At 42.9% G+C, this 18,541-nt stretch overlaps 1 protein-coding gene across 9 annotated transcripts in view; it reads left to right on the top strand.

Moving 5' to 3' along the window:
- The window catches only part of RBM47 (RNA binding motif protein 47), a 169,718-nt gene extending 151,694 nt beyond the window's left edge, over positions 1-18,024 (top strand). For 8 of the 9 annotated variants that reach the window (XM_005681538.3, XM_005681536.3, XM_018049385.1 and 5 more), the window contains 4 exons: positions 5,212-6,371; positions 7,220-7,426; positions 10,401-10,600; positions 15,220-18,024. In XM_005681538.3, the coding sequence (XP_005681595.1) occupies positions 5,243-6,371; positions 7,220-7,426; positions 10,401-10,600; positions 15,220-15,459 (1,776 nt within the window). In that variant the 5' untranslated portion in view covers positions 5,212-5,242 and the 3' untranslated portion in view covers positions 15,460-18,024. The remainder of the gene's footprint in view (positions 1-5,211; positions 6,372-7,219; positions 7,427-10,400; positions 10,601-15,219) is intronic. The other variant, XM_013964601.2, reaches the window with a different exon arrangement.

The raw sequence follows: 18,541 nt of genomic DNA, 5'->3' as shown, positions 1-18,541 counted from the left end.
CCCACTCCAGTTTCTTGCCTGGAGAATCCCAGGGACGGGGGTCGCACAGAGTTGGACACTACTGAAGCGACTTAGCAGCAGCAGCAGCAGGTGCTCAATTAATATGTGCAGAATGAATGAATTTGAAATCTTAAGAAATTTTGTTTACATATAAGCGTTAGGAGCTGAGCCAGCATTCTTCAGCAGATGTCTTTTCTTCTGGTCTCATAAATTTGACTGTGTGTTAAATGGAAGACAGCTTAGAATTGCAAGGGTGGAGGCGCAAGCAGTTTGAGAAGACTCTTTAAAACTCGTCCTAAAATTAAGTAATTGCTCAGCATAGGAAACAGAGGGAAAAGTGACTGTAATCCCTTAGCAAGAAGAATCTTTGTTATCTAGTCTCATTGATGTTCTCCATGAACCAAGGTTGGCAAATGTCTATACCTGGCCAGAGAGTAAATATTTCAGCCTTTATGGCCCATGCAATCTCTGTCTGAACTAGTCAAGTCTGCCACTGAAATGGAAAAAGAGCCATCTTTTTGACTGTTCCAATAAAACTTTATTTAAAAAAACAAATGGCAGGCTATATTTGGACCATGGTGTAATTTGCCAAGCCCTGGTCTAAAGCATGTCTAGTTGTAATAAGGTTTCTGTTTCATCTCTGAAAGAAGGTCATACAGCTGATGCTATATAGTTCCCCTGCTTTTAAGACATTAAATAAGCCATATATCTTTTACATATCTAAGCCTTTGGCCTTGAAAACTCATTAAACAGCATGGTAATTTATTTAACTATGGCATCTTAGACATAAAGATAAGAAGAATGAAGTTTGTAGAACATAAGATATTCTTGAATGTGTTAAACTGATGCAATATACCATTTGTAATGGCCTCTAATGAAATCCTAACTTTACAGAACCTTATTTCTATCCTTTTTGCATCTCTGAGCCTTCTCACTATGTGTGTTAACCTTTACATAATAAAGAACCATTTTAACTATTTTTACATGTACAGTTCAGTGGCATTAAATACATTACACTGATGTGCAACCATCACCACCACCCCTCTCCAGAACTTTCTTATCATCTCTCACTGGGACACCATAAACCATAGTTCCCCATTCTCCCTCCCCACAGTTCTTGGCAACCACTATTCTGCTTTCTATGAATTTGACTCTTTAGGTACTTCATGAAAGTGGAATCATACAATATTTGTCCTTTTATCTTCATGGTTCATCCATGCTGCAGCACGTGTGAGAATTTCCTTCTTCTTTAAGGCTGAATAATACTCCGTTGAGTATACATGCCACATTTTGTTTGCCCATTCATGTGTCAGTGGACTTCAGGGTTGTTCCTACCTTTTGGCTACTGTGGATAATACTGTTATGATAAACGGTGTGCAAATATCTGTGTTGAGTCCCAGTTTTCAGTTCTTTTGAGTATATACCCAGTAGTGGAATTGGTGGATCATATGATAAGTGTTATGTTCTTGAGGAACCGCTATACAGTTCTCCACAGTAGCTGCACCATTTTACATTCCCACCAGCAATGAGAAAAGATTGCAGTTTTTCTACATTCTTGTCAACACTTATTTTACTTCATTAGTTTGTATGTTTGGTTGGTTATAATAGCACGCTAGGACTTCCCAAGTGGCTCAGTGGTGAAGAATCTGCAGTGCAGGAGACCCAGGTTCAGTACCTGGGTCAGGAACGTCCCTTGGAGGAAGAAATGGAAACCCACTCCAGTATTCTTGCCTGGAGAATCCCATGGACAGAGGAGCCTGTCAGGCTACAGTCAGTGTGGTCATAAAGAGTCAGATATGACTGAGCACACACATATGCGTGCACACACACACACACACACACACACTAGCATGCTAATGGATGCAGAGTGGTATCTCATTGTGGTTCTCAGTTGCTTTTATGTATCTGTAGTGTAAAAATAGTTCATTTAAATACTATACTAATTTATATTTCATGCAAATTATATTTTTTTTTCCCATGGGTATATGCATTTATTCCTCTCCTAACTCCAGAATTATAGAGATGGCTTCCAAGGACATGAAAACAGTTAGATGAATAATATACATAGCTAAATTCATGGCATTGGGTATATAGGAGACTAAAAAAATGAAACTATAGCCAAGATCAGATGAACCTGAGAGTGTGCTGTAATGTCTTACACCAAATATAAAACTAAAGTGACAAATTCAACTCCAAACCTCCTAGGGTTCAAAGTAAAAAGGGAAGGGGGGCCAGTAACATGATTCATTTATCCCAGATGATGAAAGCTCAGGGGAAAAAGGCTTTTCTTGGCTTGCAGGTGCAAGAGAATAAGCTATAACTACTTACTGAAAGCAACAGATTTTCTGGTGAAATTAATAGGGCTGGAATTGAAAATGACTCCCCTAACCTGGCATTATACAGCTTTTTGTGTGAGTTAAAGAGTAGTTTCAAAGTACAATTATGAAAGTATTAAGAAAAAGTCAACTCTACATCTCTCAGAAGAGATAGAAGGACTATTCCTTTGGACTTTAGTCACTGTTTTATGTAGTTAAACCATGTTAAGATCTTGAATTCCCTCATACGTGTTTATATATATATATACCTGGCATTTCCTTCCCAGGTCACAGATTATAAATGCATAGGTGTTTATACAAAGAATCTTCTTATCTTAAAAATATATCCTTATCTTCCTTTTGGAAGGAGGGAAAGATCTTCATGTTCAAATCTGATATGAAATTTCTGCTTCAACACAAAACTCCAGGAACTATATTATTTTCAAACTTAAACCAGAAAAAAAGGCTTCATAATAATTAGATATGCTGCCAAAACAGCTTTCAAGCAACTGAAGAGCAAAGAAAATTAAAAATAAGAATAGCAGCCATATCACACAGATGTTTTTAAAGAACTGAGAAAGTGTCAAAATTACTCTAAAACTAAATTGGTCTGAAGTTTTACCCAGAAGTTTGGATGAAGTGTAATAACTGACATTTCTTGAGCATTTACAATTTCCCAGGCACAGTTCAAAATGCTTGTATGTATTAACTTACTTTTGTAAATGTAACAAAGTTAATACTGTTATCATTGTTCCCATTATATAGATAGGGAAACTGAGGCATGAAGGAGCTGAATATCCTTGCTTCAGGTCATACAACTAGGAAGTGTTCAAGCTAGGATTCACACATAGTCATGCACTCTGGTTCTAGCTCAGTTTGGTTCAGTCGCTCAGTCGTGTCCGACTCTTTGCGACCCCATGGACTGCAGCACGCCAGGCCTTCCTGTCCATCACCAACTCCCGGAGTCTACTCAAACTCATCTCCAGTGAGTTGGTGATGCCATCCAACCATCTCATCCTCTGTCGTCCCCTTCTCCTCCTGCCCTCCATCTTTCCCAGCATCAGGGTCTTTTCCAGTGAGTCAGCTCTTTGCATCAGGTGGCCAAAGCACTGAAGTTTCAGCTTCAGCATCAGTCCAGTGGCCACTCACTAACGCATGAAACTGTACTGCTGCTTGATGTTTCAGCAGACGAACCTAGGTAGTACTGGTTGGCCAACAGGCGAAAACATACATTCTGTTGTGTCCCTATAATTTTTTTTTTTTCTTTAGATGAGCAAATGTACCTTAATTAACCTTGAAATTTCCCTTAATATCCTTGTGTAGAATTCCCAGCAGTACATTTTAAAAAATGAAAAAAAAATTTAGTTGAATGATGAAACCATATTCCTATTATAAATCATATTTTTACAGTTTTAAGAATGTGGAGGAATGCTTATAAAATGAAATAAAGCAGCAGATGTAAATTTGTTGGAAGCCTAGCTCCACCACTCCCATTCCCCCCAAAGAAACTATCAAAAGCAAGATGGGAAAGTTTATGTGGCTATCACTGGGTAGGAGAATTAGGAATAACTTCTTTTTCCTACTTTTTCTTAATTTCCATAAAATTTACTTGAATACTTTCATAGTCCAAAAAAATGAAATAAACTTCATTTTTTAAAAAAAGCTAATCAGAGCTATTCTTTACAAAGGCACAGTAAGAAGTGCTTAGTGATAATCTCACTGTATAATTTTAAGTCATTTCTAAGGGTCTTGTTCTGAAGGAATGAAGGTGGCGTGCTTTAGATTTGCACTTATGTAGCTATTTAATTTTAGAAAAAAATGAAAAACTCTGCAACTGTCCCATTTCAAGTATTCAGTAGCCACAAGTGGCTATCGACGGCTTTTTCATCATCACAGAGAGTTCTATTGCCCAGCACTGGTTTAGAAGAAAGAACACAAGATGGCTTGAAATCAAGTCCCGATAGGAGCAGATACCTGCTGTGTGAAATGAGTAATTTATTCAACCTCTCTGAACCTATTTCCCCATAGACAAATTAGGACTAATGATACTGTCACTTACCATGAAAGGAGATTAAGATCAAATAAGATAATGCATGTGACAATTCTCTGAAAACTATCCTGTAGTTTACCAGATAGTTGTTTCAAAAATCCCCAGCCTGAACCTAATCTAGCTCTTTGTGCACTGATTCCAAATCCATGAATGGTTCATAATTGCTGACAGGGAGTGACACCGTAAAAATCAGACTTACCAGCTCTTCGCACAGTTCTTCGCCCAAGTCCTTCGTTATTGTGGATATTCCATTTCTTCCCTGTAAAAAGCTTCAGCACACAGTTCTGTATCTTCTATAATAACACCTCCTCAGTTTTTTTTCCTTAACAATGTAAATACACTGCCCTCTTTCCATTCCTAAATGAAAAAGCCTCTTTAAAAAGAAAGCAAAGAAAGCAGGCTTTGTCTGCCAAAGAAATAAAGGGGGTAAAATGCTATACTAAAAGGAAATCAATCTGAGTTGACAGTGCAGGAATTAAGCAAAAGATGTTGCCAACTGCCTCAAGACGTGAGATTTGCACCCACAATGACAGCAGGTTCTCTATGCTTCAAAGCTGTTGGGGGTGCTGATTAGGCGGAAGTACCTGCTCCTTCTGATTTTTTTTTTCCTGAGTCACTTCTGGTTTTTCCTGCAAAACAACTTGCCTAATTTAGACGATTTTAGAGCCGCCGCTCATCCAGAGAAGTCCCCATCTTACTTCTCATTTAACCACCCGAGAATTAAGCGTGAGTCTTGGATGGCTTTAAGAAAAAAAAAGAGAAAAAGAAGAAAAAAAAATTGTAGTCAAGTTGTGGCTCAACTTGGTGTAGATTCTAGGCTCATCCTCTCCCTCCTGCCTTCCCCAGGTCTCCACCGGCCGTGGATGCCTGTGACATTATGACCGCAGAGGATTCCACCGCAGCCATGAGCAGTGACTCTGCCACAGGGTCCTCTGCCAAGGTGCCCGAGGGCGTGGCGGGCGCGCCCAACGAGGCGGCGCTGCTGGCGCTGATGGAGCGCACGGGCTACAGCATGGTGCAGGAGAATGGGCAGCGCAAGTACGGCGGCCCGCCGCCCGGCTGGGAGGGCCCGCACCCCCAGCGCGGCTGCGAGGTCTTTGTGGGCAAGATCCCCCGCGATGTGTACGAGGACGAGCTGGTGCCAGTGTTCGAGGCGGTGGGCCGCATCTACGAGCTGCGCCTCATGATGGACTTTGATGGCAAGAACCGCGGCTATGCCTTTGTCATGTACTGCCACAAGAACGAGGCCAAGCGCGCCGTCCGCGAGCTCAACAACTATGAGATCCGCCCCGGACGCCTGCTGGGCGTGTGCTGCAGCGTCGACAACTGCCGCCTCTTCATCGGGGGCATCCCCAAGATGAAGAAGCGCGAGGAGATCCTGGAGGAGATCGCCAAGGTCACGGAGGGCGTGCTCGATGTGATCGTCTACGCCAGCGCGGCCGACAAGATGAAGAATCGCGGCTTTGCCTTCGTGGAGTACGAGAGCCACCGTGCCGCCGCCATGGCGCGCCGCAAGCTCATGCCCGGCCGCATCCAGCTGTGGGGCCACCAGATCGCTGTGGACTGGGCCGAGCCCGAGATCGACGTGGACGAGGATGTCATGGAGACCGTGAAGATCCTCTACGTGCGCAACCTCATGATCGAGACCACTGAGGACACCATCAAGAAGAGCTTCGGCCAGTTCAACCCGGGCTGCGTGGAGCGCGTCAAGAAGATCCGCGACTATGCCTTCGTGCACTTCGCCAGCCGCGAGGACGCCGTGCACGCCATGAACAACCTCAACGGCACCGAACTGGAGGGCTCGTGCCTCGAGGTGACGCTGGCCAAGCCCGTCGACAAGGAGCAGTACTCCCGCTACCAGAAGGCAGCCAAGGGTGGCGGCGCAGCCGAGGCAGCAGTGGTGCAGCAGCCCAGCTACGTGTATTCCTGTGACCCCTACACGCTAGCCTACTATGGCTACCCCTACAACGCGCTCATCGGGCCCAACAGGGACTACTTCGTGAAAGGTTAGTGGGGGTTCCTCGCCTACGTGGGCGGGAGTGGGGGGGACGCATCTGCCAGATGGATGCCCTTTGGGGCGTGGTGGTTGTCATTTACTGAGCTGGTGGACGGCGACCCCTCCTACTAACCCTCATTGGGGCAGTCACTGCTACAGCATCGAGGAAAATGTAGATGGTTCATATATACAGCGTGAGGTAACGTTACCCATCACGTGCAGCATGCAAGCTTTTCTTGCGTTCTGCCCTCCAAGGGCCTTTATCCAACGTGGGGTTAGACGGCAAGTCTCTGGGTTCTTAGGTTAAAGCCTACTTGTGAAATTAAACCTTTAGATGTTGGGGAGTGAAGGGCACAGTATTGTTGGGTTTGTTTGTGTTGTTTTGTTGTTCTTAGTCACTGACTAGCCTGTACTGAAAGCAGGCATTACACTGGAAAGCAAAATACTTGGGTTCTGTGTCCTGCCGGCTGATTAACCGGCTCTGTGACTTTAGTCAGCCCCTTTAAGCTCCTGAAGCCTGTTTTCTCACGCCTAAAATGAGGAAGATGAACTAGCACTTCCCCTTCTACATCTAGTTTTGTGACCATCTTAGAAAATTTTTATTTATTGGAGTGGCAGTTTCAATCCTAGGAACTCACCCTTCAAGTTCATCTTGTGTACTAAGCAGACATCTTAGGATGCATCTAGGCTGGAGCCAGAAAGTCTGAAGCATCTTCTGAGCTCACTAAAGAGCAGAGGTGTAGCCACCTGTAGCTTAGAGCCAGGACATATACCAAAGTGCCAAGAACCTTGGGTTAAGATCCACCTCCTGTACAGTTGCTGTTGGTAGCTCATCATTTTTTGTGTTGTTATTATAAGCAGGCAGCATAAGAGGCCGGGGTCGAGGTGCAGCTGGCAACAGAGCCCCGGGCCCCAGGGGTTCCTACCTTGGGGGATATTCTGCTGGCCGTGGTATATATAGCCGATATCATGAAGGAAAAGGAAAACAGCAAGAAAAAGGATATGAACTTGTACCGAATTTGGAAATCTCTGCTGTCAACCCAGTTGCCATTAAGCCTGGTACAGGTCAGTATAAACCAGAGTGAGAATGCATTTATTCAGCCTGAACCCCAACTCCCTCTCTTTGAGCTGACTTCCTCGGCACTTTCATCTGCATGTGGGTTCCTCTTCTCAAAGGCAGGCAGAGATTAGGCAAGGATCGTGGCCTCCTGGGCCTTCTTATCTAGAGCTTGGGGGATGGTCTAATTTTGACGATGTTCAAGTCAAACTTTCTTATAGTGGGTTTCCCAAATGGCTGTCGCCAGTTGTTAGACTTTTTCTCAATTAGGCAGGTTCTCAGTTAGGGAGGTTGGGGCGAGGGGTGCGGGGGTAGAAAAATGTGAGGCTCTTCTGTATCTTCTACCAGCTAAAAGCTTTCTATCCCTTACTCAAGCCTGTTTTGACCCCAGTCATCAGAAGCCAGAAGGTGCAACTCTGCCAGTTCTGAGAGTTGTTGGGAAATTCCCCTTCAGGAGTAAATAACGCTGCTGTCCCTTATTATGGTCTTAACCAACCAGAACACCTGGGAGTAAGGCAGCAGAGAAACTTTCTGCAGCTAATTTCCAGCTCTCATTTCTGCCTCTTGTTGGATCAGTAGATTGAGGGTAGAGGGGCACTCAAGTAGTTGAAGCGAAGGACCTTGAACTTTGCTTCCATCCTCCAGGCCCCACAAACCAGTTTTCCAACGTTGTTAATGCCGTCAGTCATCTGAGACAGGTGTTTTTTCTGATCCTAAGCTGCAGGGAGCTTTATTGAACTGCGCAGTGTGAGCATGGCACAAACTCCCTGTGTGCACACACCACACAAGCACCCAAACACATGGGAAATTCCATCGTGATACTCCTCCAGACCTTCTCCCAGTCTCATGGAGGGTAGGTTGAAGAGCTCTTTGAGAGCATCTGCACTTTGAAGCTCAGCTCCTGACTTCGTGTTGGCTAGGACTGTACTCCTTCTTCTGGCTAAAACAATATCAAGGGAGCTGTGTATAAGGAGTGTAGGTTGGCATTGACCACATAGGGGCTTACAAGGCCTTTTCTCAGTAGAGCTTCCTTTTGAAGTAATCCAGTGATTTTTTTTTTTTAATGCCTGTGAAAAAAATTCTGCCACTTCTGCAGTTAAGTGACCCCTTAGACTGGATTTCCTAGGAAATGTCATTGATGCATCAAACAATATAAAACTGATCCTGTTTCTCTCTAATTCCATAAAGCAGAGCCTGGATACAGGAGTTGTCTCTTCTACTTGTTGGGAAAAGTATTCCCGTTGGCAGTAGTTTAAGATTTAACTAGAGAAAAGAAAAGTCACTCAGTCATGTCCAACTCTTTGCAAACCCATGGACTATCCATGAAATTCTCCAGACCAGAATACCCTTTCCCTTCTCCAGGGAATCTTCCCAACCCAGGTTTCCCACATTGCAGGCAAATTCTTTACCAGCTGAGCCACCAGGGAAGCCCAGAGAAAAGAACTCAAAAGATCTTTAAGCATGTAATTGTGTTCTGAGGCATGGGGTAGAAATTCCTGTGGCTGGTAGCCAGAACAATCCAGAGTTGCTTAGTACAACTCAGATGTAGCTCAAACTTATAGCCCTTTCTGGGCCCTGTCCCCTTGACCTCTGTTTCTGATTCATTCAGAAAATTAGAACTCTGTAATTTTAGGAGGAACACCAGGCAATGGTGAAGTATCTAGGCACAAGATCACATAGATGGAAAGGCAGGTAAAAGATCTGGTTTAGATTTTAGATATATTTCATTGAATGACTGTACCGTTGTTTAGCCTACAGTCATTTCTCTTTGGGCTTCCACCGTGGCTCACTGGTAACGACTCTACCTGCAAAGCAGGAGACATGGCTTTGATCCCTGAGTCAGGAAGATCCCCTGGGGAGGGCAGCCCACTCCAGTATTCTTGCCTGGAGAATCTCATGGACAGAGAAGCTGGGTGGGTTACAGTCCATAGCGTCACTAAGAGTTAGACACGAATGAAGCAACTGAGCACACAGCATGCAAGCATTTCTCTTTACCTTATATCAAATCGGCTTTTATTCGAAAAAATTACCTGCAGTTGGAGAATAGAAATAAGTGAAAGTATACTCTGTTGTGTGCATTTCAATATTCTTACCATCCTCAAAACATACAACACACACTCACACAACCTCCCCCAAATCAGGGCTTTTTTTTTTTTTTTTTGTCTTTTTACCTTCCCTTATCATACATTGGAGAAGGGCATGGCAGCCCACTCCAATATTCTTGCCTGGAGAATCCCATGGACAGAGGAGCCTGGCAGGCTGTACAGTCCATAGGGTTGCAAAGAGCCAGACATGACTGAAGCAATGTAGCAGCAGCAGCAGCAGCAGCATACATTGACATTCGAACACTGTGATCTGTCTGATCCTCTGGTTGAAATGAGTCCTTTGAACTTTATTCACAGAAACATGTCTTTGCATTGGCAGGTCGGGGAGGATATACACTGACCTCTGAGTTCTCAGAATGAAACTCTCAGTAGCACCTGCTCTTTAAAACGTGGTGAAAGTGAAAAAGGGCAGTGGGGCTGGTACTGAGTAAGATGGGTGATAAGGAACTGGCAGGCTCTTCTCACACTCTTGGGCCTCAAGCCTCTGCTCTCACTTCTTATTCTGAGCCTGTTTTCTCAAAACTGCAAGGCCATTTCTTGCTCTGTAGGACCTCAAGAATACGAGTCTAAATGCTATTCTGTTCCAAATTCTGTTAGCAGTAGAAAATGTGGGCACAGAAACTTAACTGTAGGCTTGCCTACCCTGAGGATCTGTGGGGAGATCCCACCCATTGCCACATGGTTCCTTTTGAAAGTCCAGCAGGATATAGGGTACCTCCACCTCCCCTCTTGGATAGCACCTGTAGTGAGAGAGCATTCGTTTGCAGGCAGAGCCCCTGGCTGCTAAACTTGTTTTTAAAAATATTGAGGAAGTGATGGCGCTTCCCTCAGTGACTAGAAGTAACTGACCTGTGCTTCCCTTTTCCTTCTCTTACAGTGGCCATCCCTGCCATCGGCGCCCAATATTCCATGTTTCAGGCAGCTCCGGCCCCTAAAATGATTGAAGATGGTAAAATCCACACAATGGAGCACATGATCAGCCCCATCGCTGTGCAGCCCGACCCAGCCAGTGCTGCTGCGGCCGCTGCAGCCGCCGCTGCGGTCATCCCTGCCGTGTCCACGCCGCCGCCTTTCCAGGTAGGCTTCTTGCTGCGGTGTTTGTGTGAGGTCTCATGTATCACGGATTCACTTAATACTCCACAGGAGCACTGACACTGTGCCTGGCTTCCTGCTAGAACTATGGGTCTGAGTGATAGAAATATTTTTGTAAGATAAATCATGACAGGACAGGAAAATGTTAGATAAGAATTGTACTATCCTAAAATTGCCACTGTATTAAAGATAGGAAGCAATATCCAAAAATGACATATGTAATTTCTCACAGTGTCGTTATACATCCTATTTTTTTTTTAATGACATAGGATAATTTTTTAACTCGTGTACGTATTGTTACTGAGGTGACACACGGAGTCCCGGGGGATAGTTCATGCCAGATTGTAATTTTTGCATTCCAGATTATAGTCCAGTAAAGGTTTTTTAAAGTTCTGCCCCCTTCCTCCCCTCCATCTCTCTCTATGAGTATATCCATAGGTATATATGTATGCGTATATATATGTGAGTGCCTGTAGAGAGACAGAAATGTCTATAAAGGTTTATGAAACTTTACAAAACTCTCCCAACCGTATCCAACTATTCCCATTTCTCCTCCCAATCCAGTTTTACCGTTCCATCCTCCTTCCCCACCTTTACTCGTAGTGTTCTCCTCTATCTGGTTTTTTTCTCTAGAACCTTTCCTCACCTGGGAAACCATCTGTCCTGTATGTCTCAGTATTGGCTACTTGACTACCAGTCAAGTTCTATGTTCTGTCTCCCCAGTTAAAGTATTTTCAGACCAAGAGACACATCTTGTATATATTTCTTTGTTTCTGCAATACGTAGCACACAGGGAATACCTATACTATATATCATTTTCCTAAACAGAAAAATAATCTTGTTGAAGCTATCCTTTGTGAAGCAGTGAATATCAAACACCTCATCAGTCCATAAGCATAAAAACTCAGGCCAGGGATGTCTTGTATCTAACTGGATAAGAATTATCGAGGAGACATGTTTATAAAACAGAGATTCTTAGATTCAAACCCCAGAAGACTCCAATTCAGCAGAACTAGGCTGGCGTTCTAGAATCCATATTTTGTCCCACCTCCTCAGTAATGCTGAAACAGCTAGGCTTGTGAACCCCAGCAGTAGTCTTGGGTTGCAAATGACTCACAAGGTAGTTATTACTGTGTCCCGAGTATAAATACATAGAGTAACCTACAAGCATTACCTAGTGGAATTCTGCTAATTCTAATTCCTCTTTACTGGGAAACTTGTGAACTTTGGTCTTTGCTGAGTGGTCACAGTTGTGGTTGGGCCCAAATTTCAGGCTTCACGATTACGTTCTGGATTGCAGGCTGTTTCTGTCTTATATCAGTCTGCACGGAAGCTGGCATCGGGGTCTTGTGGTTTGGGATTTGTTCAGTGTGCTGTCATCATCAGTAGATTTCTGTGGCAGTGCTTCCCTCCTCCAGTACAGTCTGCAGAATGCCTGGAGCCACTTCTTCGGTAACGTGGGAATGGCTTCTTTGAGTGTGTGGCCCCGCTGCTCTCCCTCAAAGCTGAGTACCGTCTGTCCTGCCTTGAGTTCTTTGACCTGGGTTGCCTGATACATTCTGTCCTCCACCTCCTCTGTGTTCTCTGCCAAACTGCAGTAGAGGAAGGAGCATTTTAATCTCCACAGATTGGTAAAAAGAACACTTTTCAGAGTGAAACCACACATCAGTTCCCCGTGACCTTCCTGGGGAACATCTTCCATCTTCCTCCTCTGTTTTGCAGGAGCTCAGAGATGTTCCTTTGTAGCCATTTAAATCCAAAATTTCATATAGCCTTCGCAGGCAATTAAAAAAAAAAAAAAAAGCTTGCATGTGTAGACAGTCCTTTTTTCATTTATTTCTCAAAATGTTTCAGTCTTCACAGCCAGTCATTGGTATAGGTTGAGCAAGAACCATCCCTTTTTTGAGAGGAGGGGGAATTGAGGTCTTTCTCTCTCCTCCTCCCCAGCTCCCCACACTCAACCTCATCACACTCCCCTGAGCTCAGGTGTTGGGCTGCACTTTTGTACATGGAGTGGTTTCTCTCAGATGTCACCTTCCTGGTGATCCTTTCCTTTGTGCACTTGTCACTCAAGAGATGTCCGCAGATTTGGAGAAGATAGCTTGTGTCCTGCTATGAACCACAGTCTTCCCAGTTCCAAAGTTTCTCTCCTTGGTGTAAAGTGTTACTAACGTTCGTTGTGGCTGCGTTGTAGCAAGCAGGATAGTGCAAGGCTAAATGCACAGGCGCCAGACTCACACATCCCGTTGCTTAAAAGCTGTGTCACCTGTGCAAGTCATCTAAAACGTCTAAGCTTCTCCATATAATCCACCAGCTTCATTGGTGGTTGTGACGATGTTTCAATAGTGTCACTTAAATAAGGCTTTAGAATAGTGCCTAGCAGACTGTAATCTCTGTTATTGTTATCATTTAGATATTATTTATAATTATTATTTGGATTACAGTTGAAAAAAATGACTCTTCAATTCTGAACATAATTTTGTAACTCTAATTTGTGGATTTTTGTAAAGGAATGAGAAGTAATTCCTTTATAAAATCCAGGAAGAAATAATTTTTTAAAATCTTAATTCTCCCTTTTACATATCCTGAACTATTTGTACCACAGAGCATGCTATGAAACATAAGGTCCACAAGATGTTTTCTTAAATAAATGTATGATTTATTTTTTTTTACCAAATTTTTACCAATATTATTTTTACCAATATTATTTTTTGTTTTACCAAAAATCTCCTTTTCCCTTAAGCAGTCCACAGAATGAACTCCGTAGCAAACATTTTGGAAAATACTGAACCACAGGCTTCCTTGTCTGCTTGTTCTGAAAATGTAGTATGTTTCACTCTCAAGCGGAGGGAAGGAAGCATCCTGGACTTTCAGAGCGAGCATGGCATCTACAGTAAGGCAGCTTACTTCGGATAGCGCCTCTTTCCTCACTTCCTCGTCATGTGGAAATCCCACCGTATCCAAGTGAAAGTGAACGTGTTAGTTGCTCAGTCGTGTCCGACTCTGCAACCCCACGGACTATAACCCACAAGGCTCCTCTGTCCACAGAATTCTCCAGGCAAGAACACTGGATTGGGTAGCCATTCTGTTCTCCAAGGAATCTGACTGACCCAGGGATCGAACCCAGGTCTCTGGCATTGCAGGCAGATTCTTTACCATCTGAGCCACCAGGGAAGCCCCCTCTTATCCTTCAAAACCCAGCTCAAATTTTTCCACTTCAGAGATGCTTCCTCTTGCCCCTCAAGTTAGTTGGCCTCTTCTCTAAGCTTCCACAGCAACTGTAAATTTATTGGTGTCAAATCTTAGGTTGGCGATGGCTGACGCGAACGCATTTGTTGAAGATCCTGTGTGATCACAGTCTTTTTAGGTCAGAGCTTAAGATGCTGGCCCTTGGGAGAGCTGTGTACTTTGTTCCATAAAGTCATAGGCTGTGCTCCTCTCCATTCTTGGTACATCATGTTCCTTCAGTTAGGAATGAGTTGAGGCAGCTGGCATGTATTTTAGGCTTGCTCTGGTATGTAGGCTGATTGAGTAGAATGGTGGGCAGAAGATTCCAGAGTATGTGCACTTTCCCTGAACATTCCAGTCCTGTCATGGTCACCAGTTAGGAATCTGAACGTGCCTTGAGGATGCAGCTGCACTTCAGTGGCTCCGATCTCAGTCCCTTACGATTATTGCTTGTCTGTCCATCTGCCCTGAGAATGGAAACTTTTGTTTCTCTGTCATTCCCTCAGCCCTGGGTGCTGAATGAATGAATGGGGTTGTTGAATGAATGGGTAGGTTGTTGTTGTTCAGTCGCTCAGTAATGTCCAATTCTTTGCAACCCCATGGGCTGCAGCACACGAGGCTTCCCTATCCTTTACCATCTCCCTGAATTTGCTAAAACTCATATCCATTGAGTCAATGATGCCATCCAACCATCTCATCCTCTGTCGCCCCCTTCTCCTGCCCTCAATCTTTCCCAGCATCAGGGTCATTTCCAGTGAGTTGGCTCTTCACATCAGGGTGGCCATAAATATTGGAGCTTCTGCTTCAGCATCAGCCCTTCCAGTGAATATTCAAGGCTGATTTCCTTTAGGATTGGCTGGTCTGACCTTGTTATCCAAGGGACTCTAAAGAGTTTTCTCTAGCACCACAGTTTGAAAGCATCAATTCTTCGATGCTCAGCCTTCTTTATAGTCCAGCTCTCCATACATGACTACTGGAAAAACCAAAGCTGCGACTATACAGACCTTTGTTGGCCAAGTGATGTCTCTGCTTTTTAATATGCTGTCTAGGTTTGCCATAGCTTTTCTTCCAAGGAGTAAGCATCTTTTAACTTCTTGGCTGCCATCACCATCTGCAGTGATTTTGGAGCCCAATAAAATAAAGTCTCTCACTGTGTGCATCGTTTCTCCGTCTATTTGCCATGAAGTGATGGGACCAGATGCCATGATCTTAGTTTTCTGAATGTTGAGATATAAGCCAGTTTTTTCACCCTCCTCTTTCACCTTCATCAAGAGGCTCTTCAGTTCCTCTCTGCTTTCTGCCATTAGGGTGGTGTCCTCCGCCTATCTGGTTAGATACCTACAGGTGATCAATAAGGATGCTCTCTCTCCCCACAGGGTCGCCCAATAACTCCAGTGTACACGGTGGCTCCAAATGTTCAGAGAATTCCCACTGCTGGGATCTACGGAGCCAGTTATGTGCCATTTGCTGCTCCAGCCACAGCCACGATCGCCACACTACAGAAGAATGCAGCGGCCGCCGCTGCCGTGTACGGCGGATACGCAGGCTACATACCTCAGGCCTTCCCCGCCGCTGCTATCCAGGTGCCCATCCACGACGTGTACCAGACCTACTGAGACCCGCCGCCGCCGCCACTGAAGGAACACTTTACTATTTATGAAGAAAGACCGTGTTCGGTTAGCACGCACGAAACCTGAATGCGAAGAATGTTATCAAATACCATACTGGAATATTTTATATTACATGAAGTTTTCACTAGTTTTTTAAGACTGTTTTCAATTTAGCAGACCTGTGTTCATACATTTCTAAGAGACTTGCAATGGTTTGTGCCTTAAACACCATCTCTTAAAAATTTGTACGTGGTAGTACATTTGTATAGAGGTTTTTGTTTTTGTATTTTTAAGGATATATTTTCAGTTATGAAGGTTATTTTCTTAACTTCTGCACTCCAGAGATTTCTATTTTGTAGTACCTTCAATAATATATCAAGTATATATTAAAAAAGCACACTTGAGCAGTTAGGGAACTATTTTGAAAAATATATTCAATATTTAAAGATACAAACAATAGTGCTTTAAAAATACTACAGAAAACATTATTTTAAAAGTTATACTGGAAAGTGCAATTATAAAATGAATGAAACCTCTATTTCTGCTGGAATTAAGGGTTGACGGGTGTTAACCATGTGTTATTCACGATGGTTCTGTTCTTTAAACGCTCGACCTCTCCTTAAGCCAATATTGAAAAGACTTGTCACATTTCTGAGTCCAAACACTGGAAGGCGCTGTCACCTGCTGCCATCGTCCTGGGCCCCTACTCAATGTCCATGTGCCTTTGCTCTTAGACGTGTCACCTCCCCCACCCTCCCCCCCCACCCCCACCCTTACCCCCACCCCCACCTTCCCCAGACCCACCTTCATATTTGGCAAGTCAAGGACAAATTAATTACTCTGACAGAGAACATTGATGGCTTTTATACTTCTTTTTGTTAGGGTTTTTTGTTTTGTATGGGTTTTTGTTTGGGGAGGGTTGTGGTTTGGTTGGGGAGCTATTTTCAATAGCAGAGTATGTGTAAGCACAAGATTTTCATAGTTTGCATAAGGCATCTTTGCATAGCTATTTAATTGTCCAGTATGAAACCTTCACTCCTTTCTTAATGCTTTTATTATATATTTGTTTTGAAGTCTAAGTTTGTAGAGACAGAGAATGTTATTATAGACAAGACCCCAAAGGCTCTTGTTAGCAGACGGCTATGCTTCTAGCTGCCTTATCATGTTTCATGCACAATGTCTGTGTTGTCAGGGGTATTGGAAATATTGTGTTTATTGAACAGGGCCTCCCTCCGCTGTTGCTGTGCGTGTGGCAAGTGAACTGAATTGGGGCGTGCACAGCCAGGAGGAGGGGGAGAGACCTGTAGGAGTAAAGGATAGTTTGTAAATATCTCCTAATGCTCATTTTTAGTTGTTTTATGTTGCAGAAATTCATGGTATATAGTTGAATGCAAAACGAAACCATTTTATTTCAATGTTATTAAACAGTTTTGTTTTATTAGGAAGTAAATGTATTGTTGCAGTGTTTTGTGCCTGTTTAAAGGCTTTTGTTTAGCAGAGTGAATGTAAAATACAGTAAAATGTTAAGATTGTCATCTACTTTATGAAATACATCAACTTGGATTTTTTTTTTTAAGGTTCTAACAAGGAAGTGAGGTGTGCAATAGATGGCAAGGACATAGTTGTGTTTTTACGTCATATTAGAGATTCCATCAAATGTTTCCACTCACTGAATTTTGCTGATGGCTGAATTCTTATTGTGGATTAATAATAGGATCATGCCCTTAGCAGATGTTTTAGTTCTGTTTTACATTTTAAATTAAGAGATTCCCAGATGCTCTCTTTTCCCTCATCTTAGGGTGGGATGAATTTTTTATATATAAGCAATATTTATTTAACTATTCTATAAGACTATTGAGTGCCTGCAAAGGCCTTTAAACATTCCTAGCCTTCCTTTCCATCATTGTTAAATGACAGAAAGTAATTGTGCAATGTTTCTGATGATGTACCCAGCGAGCTGCATCCAAACTCAAATCCGTTGTAATGAGTAATCCAACAAAATGCAGTTTGCGTTCAGTCCCCATCCCTTGACTTTGTATGAAAGAAGTGCTGTCTTACTCTCCTTCCAGTGAAGGGTTAATTAGCACAGAGGTTCACTGGATGAGACTGACCCAGGGATCTTACTGTATTTTACATGTGCCTGTAAATTATTTGCAAAAATGGAAAAAAAAAAAAAAAGGAAAAAAATGGTGTCTTAACATGGCAACTACCAAACTACCTTAAAAATAAATGTTGGTGACATAGCCAGTTAAGTATCAGTGAGCCTCCTACCTACCTTTAGGTCTGCCTGTTCCTCTTGTTTCAAAACCATTTCACATATGTACACTACTGAGGTAAGTTTGTAACTTGAAATGTGAACTTTTTTTTAGGGTTAAGAACAAACTATAAAAATTTAAAAAAAAAAAAAAGCTTTCGAGTTCTCTGTTTTCAAACATGCTGGCAGTTTAGTTGTTATCTTTAGTTGCTTTGTATTTGAAAAGCTTTTAAGTTTATTTAGATCTTGCTTCATTTACAATACATTCTTAGGATGTATGCAGTAAATAAAACTTTCTTAAAGCAATTTCAGTACCTTATTTTAAATTGTGTTTTCTTTATACACTTTTTTTTCCCCCAAAACAAAATTAGAAAAAAACCCTTATAGCATAGAAGGAATCAACTGTTTCTGGCTGGAGAAAGTCATGTCTTTGATTTGGAATTATTAATGAAGTTGAGGTACATAGTAGAAATTGTGAATTATCAGTGTTTGCAGCCTTGGGTCCAGGTGGTAGAAAGTTGAACACTCAACTACTACTTAGCGTCTGGATTAGAGTAGGATGTGGCAAAGCCTGTTACTGTTCTCAGTGCTGAAGCTTGTTTATGATCCCAAGAGCTTTACACTTAGATATCTACATGGACTCAGTTGATGTGACATTGAGTTGTTCGATGGTCTCATGAAAGTACTGGTGTGACCTGTATGTTGGTCACCTCACTAGAAACCAGAGTTTTCTGTTTCACCTTTTTCGACAGCATGCAGCAAGATTAGCAAGACGCTGCCTTTTTCTCTGTAGATCGTCACTAACTTCAGGTGGGATCCATCAGCAAAGCCAAT

The sequence above is a fragment of the Capra hircus genome, chromosome 6 (assembly GCF_001704415.2).
Source record: "Capra hircus breed San Clemente chromosome 6, ASM170441v1, whole genome shotgun sequence".
NCBI classification, from domain to species: domain Eukaryota; kingdom Metazoa; phylum Chordata; class Mammalia; order Artiodactyla; family Bovidae; genus Capra; species Capra hircus.
Note: the sequence above shows the minus strand (reverse complement) of the source record. Positions and strands in the feature narration are given on the sequence as shown.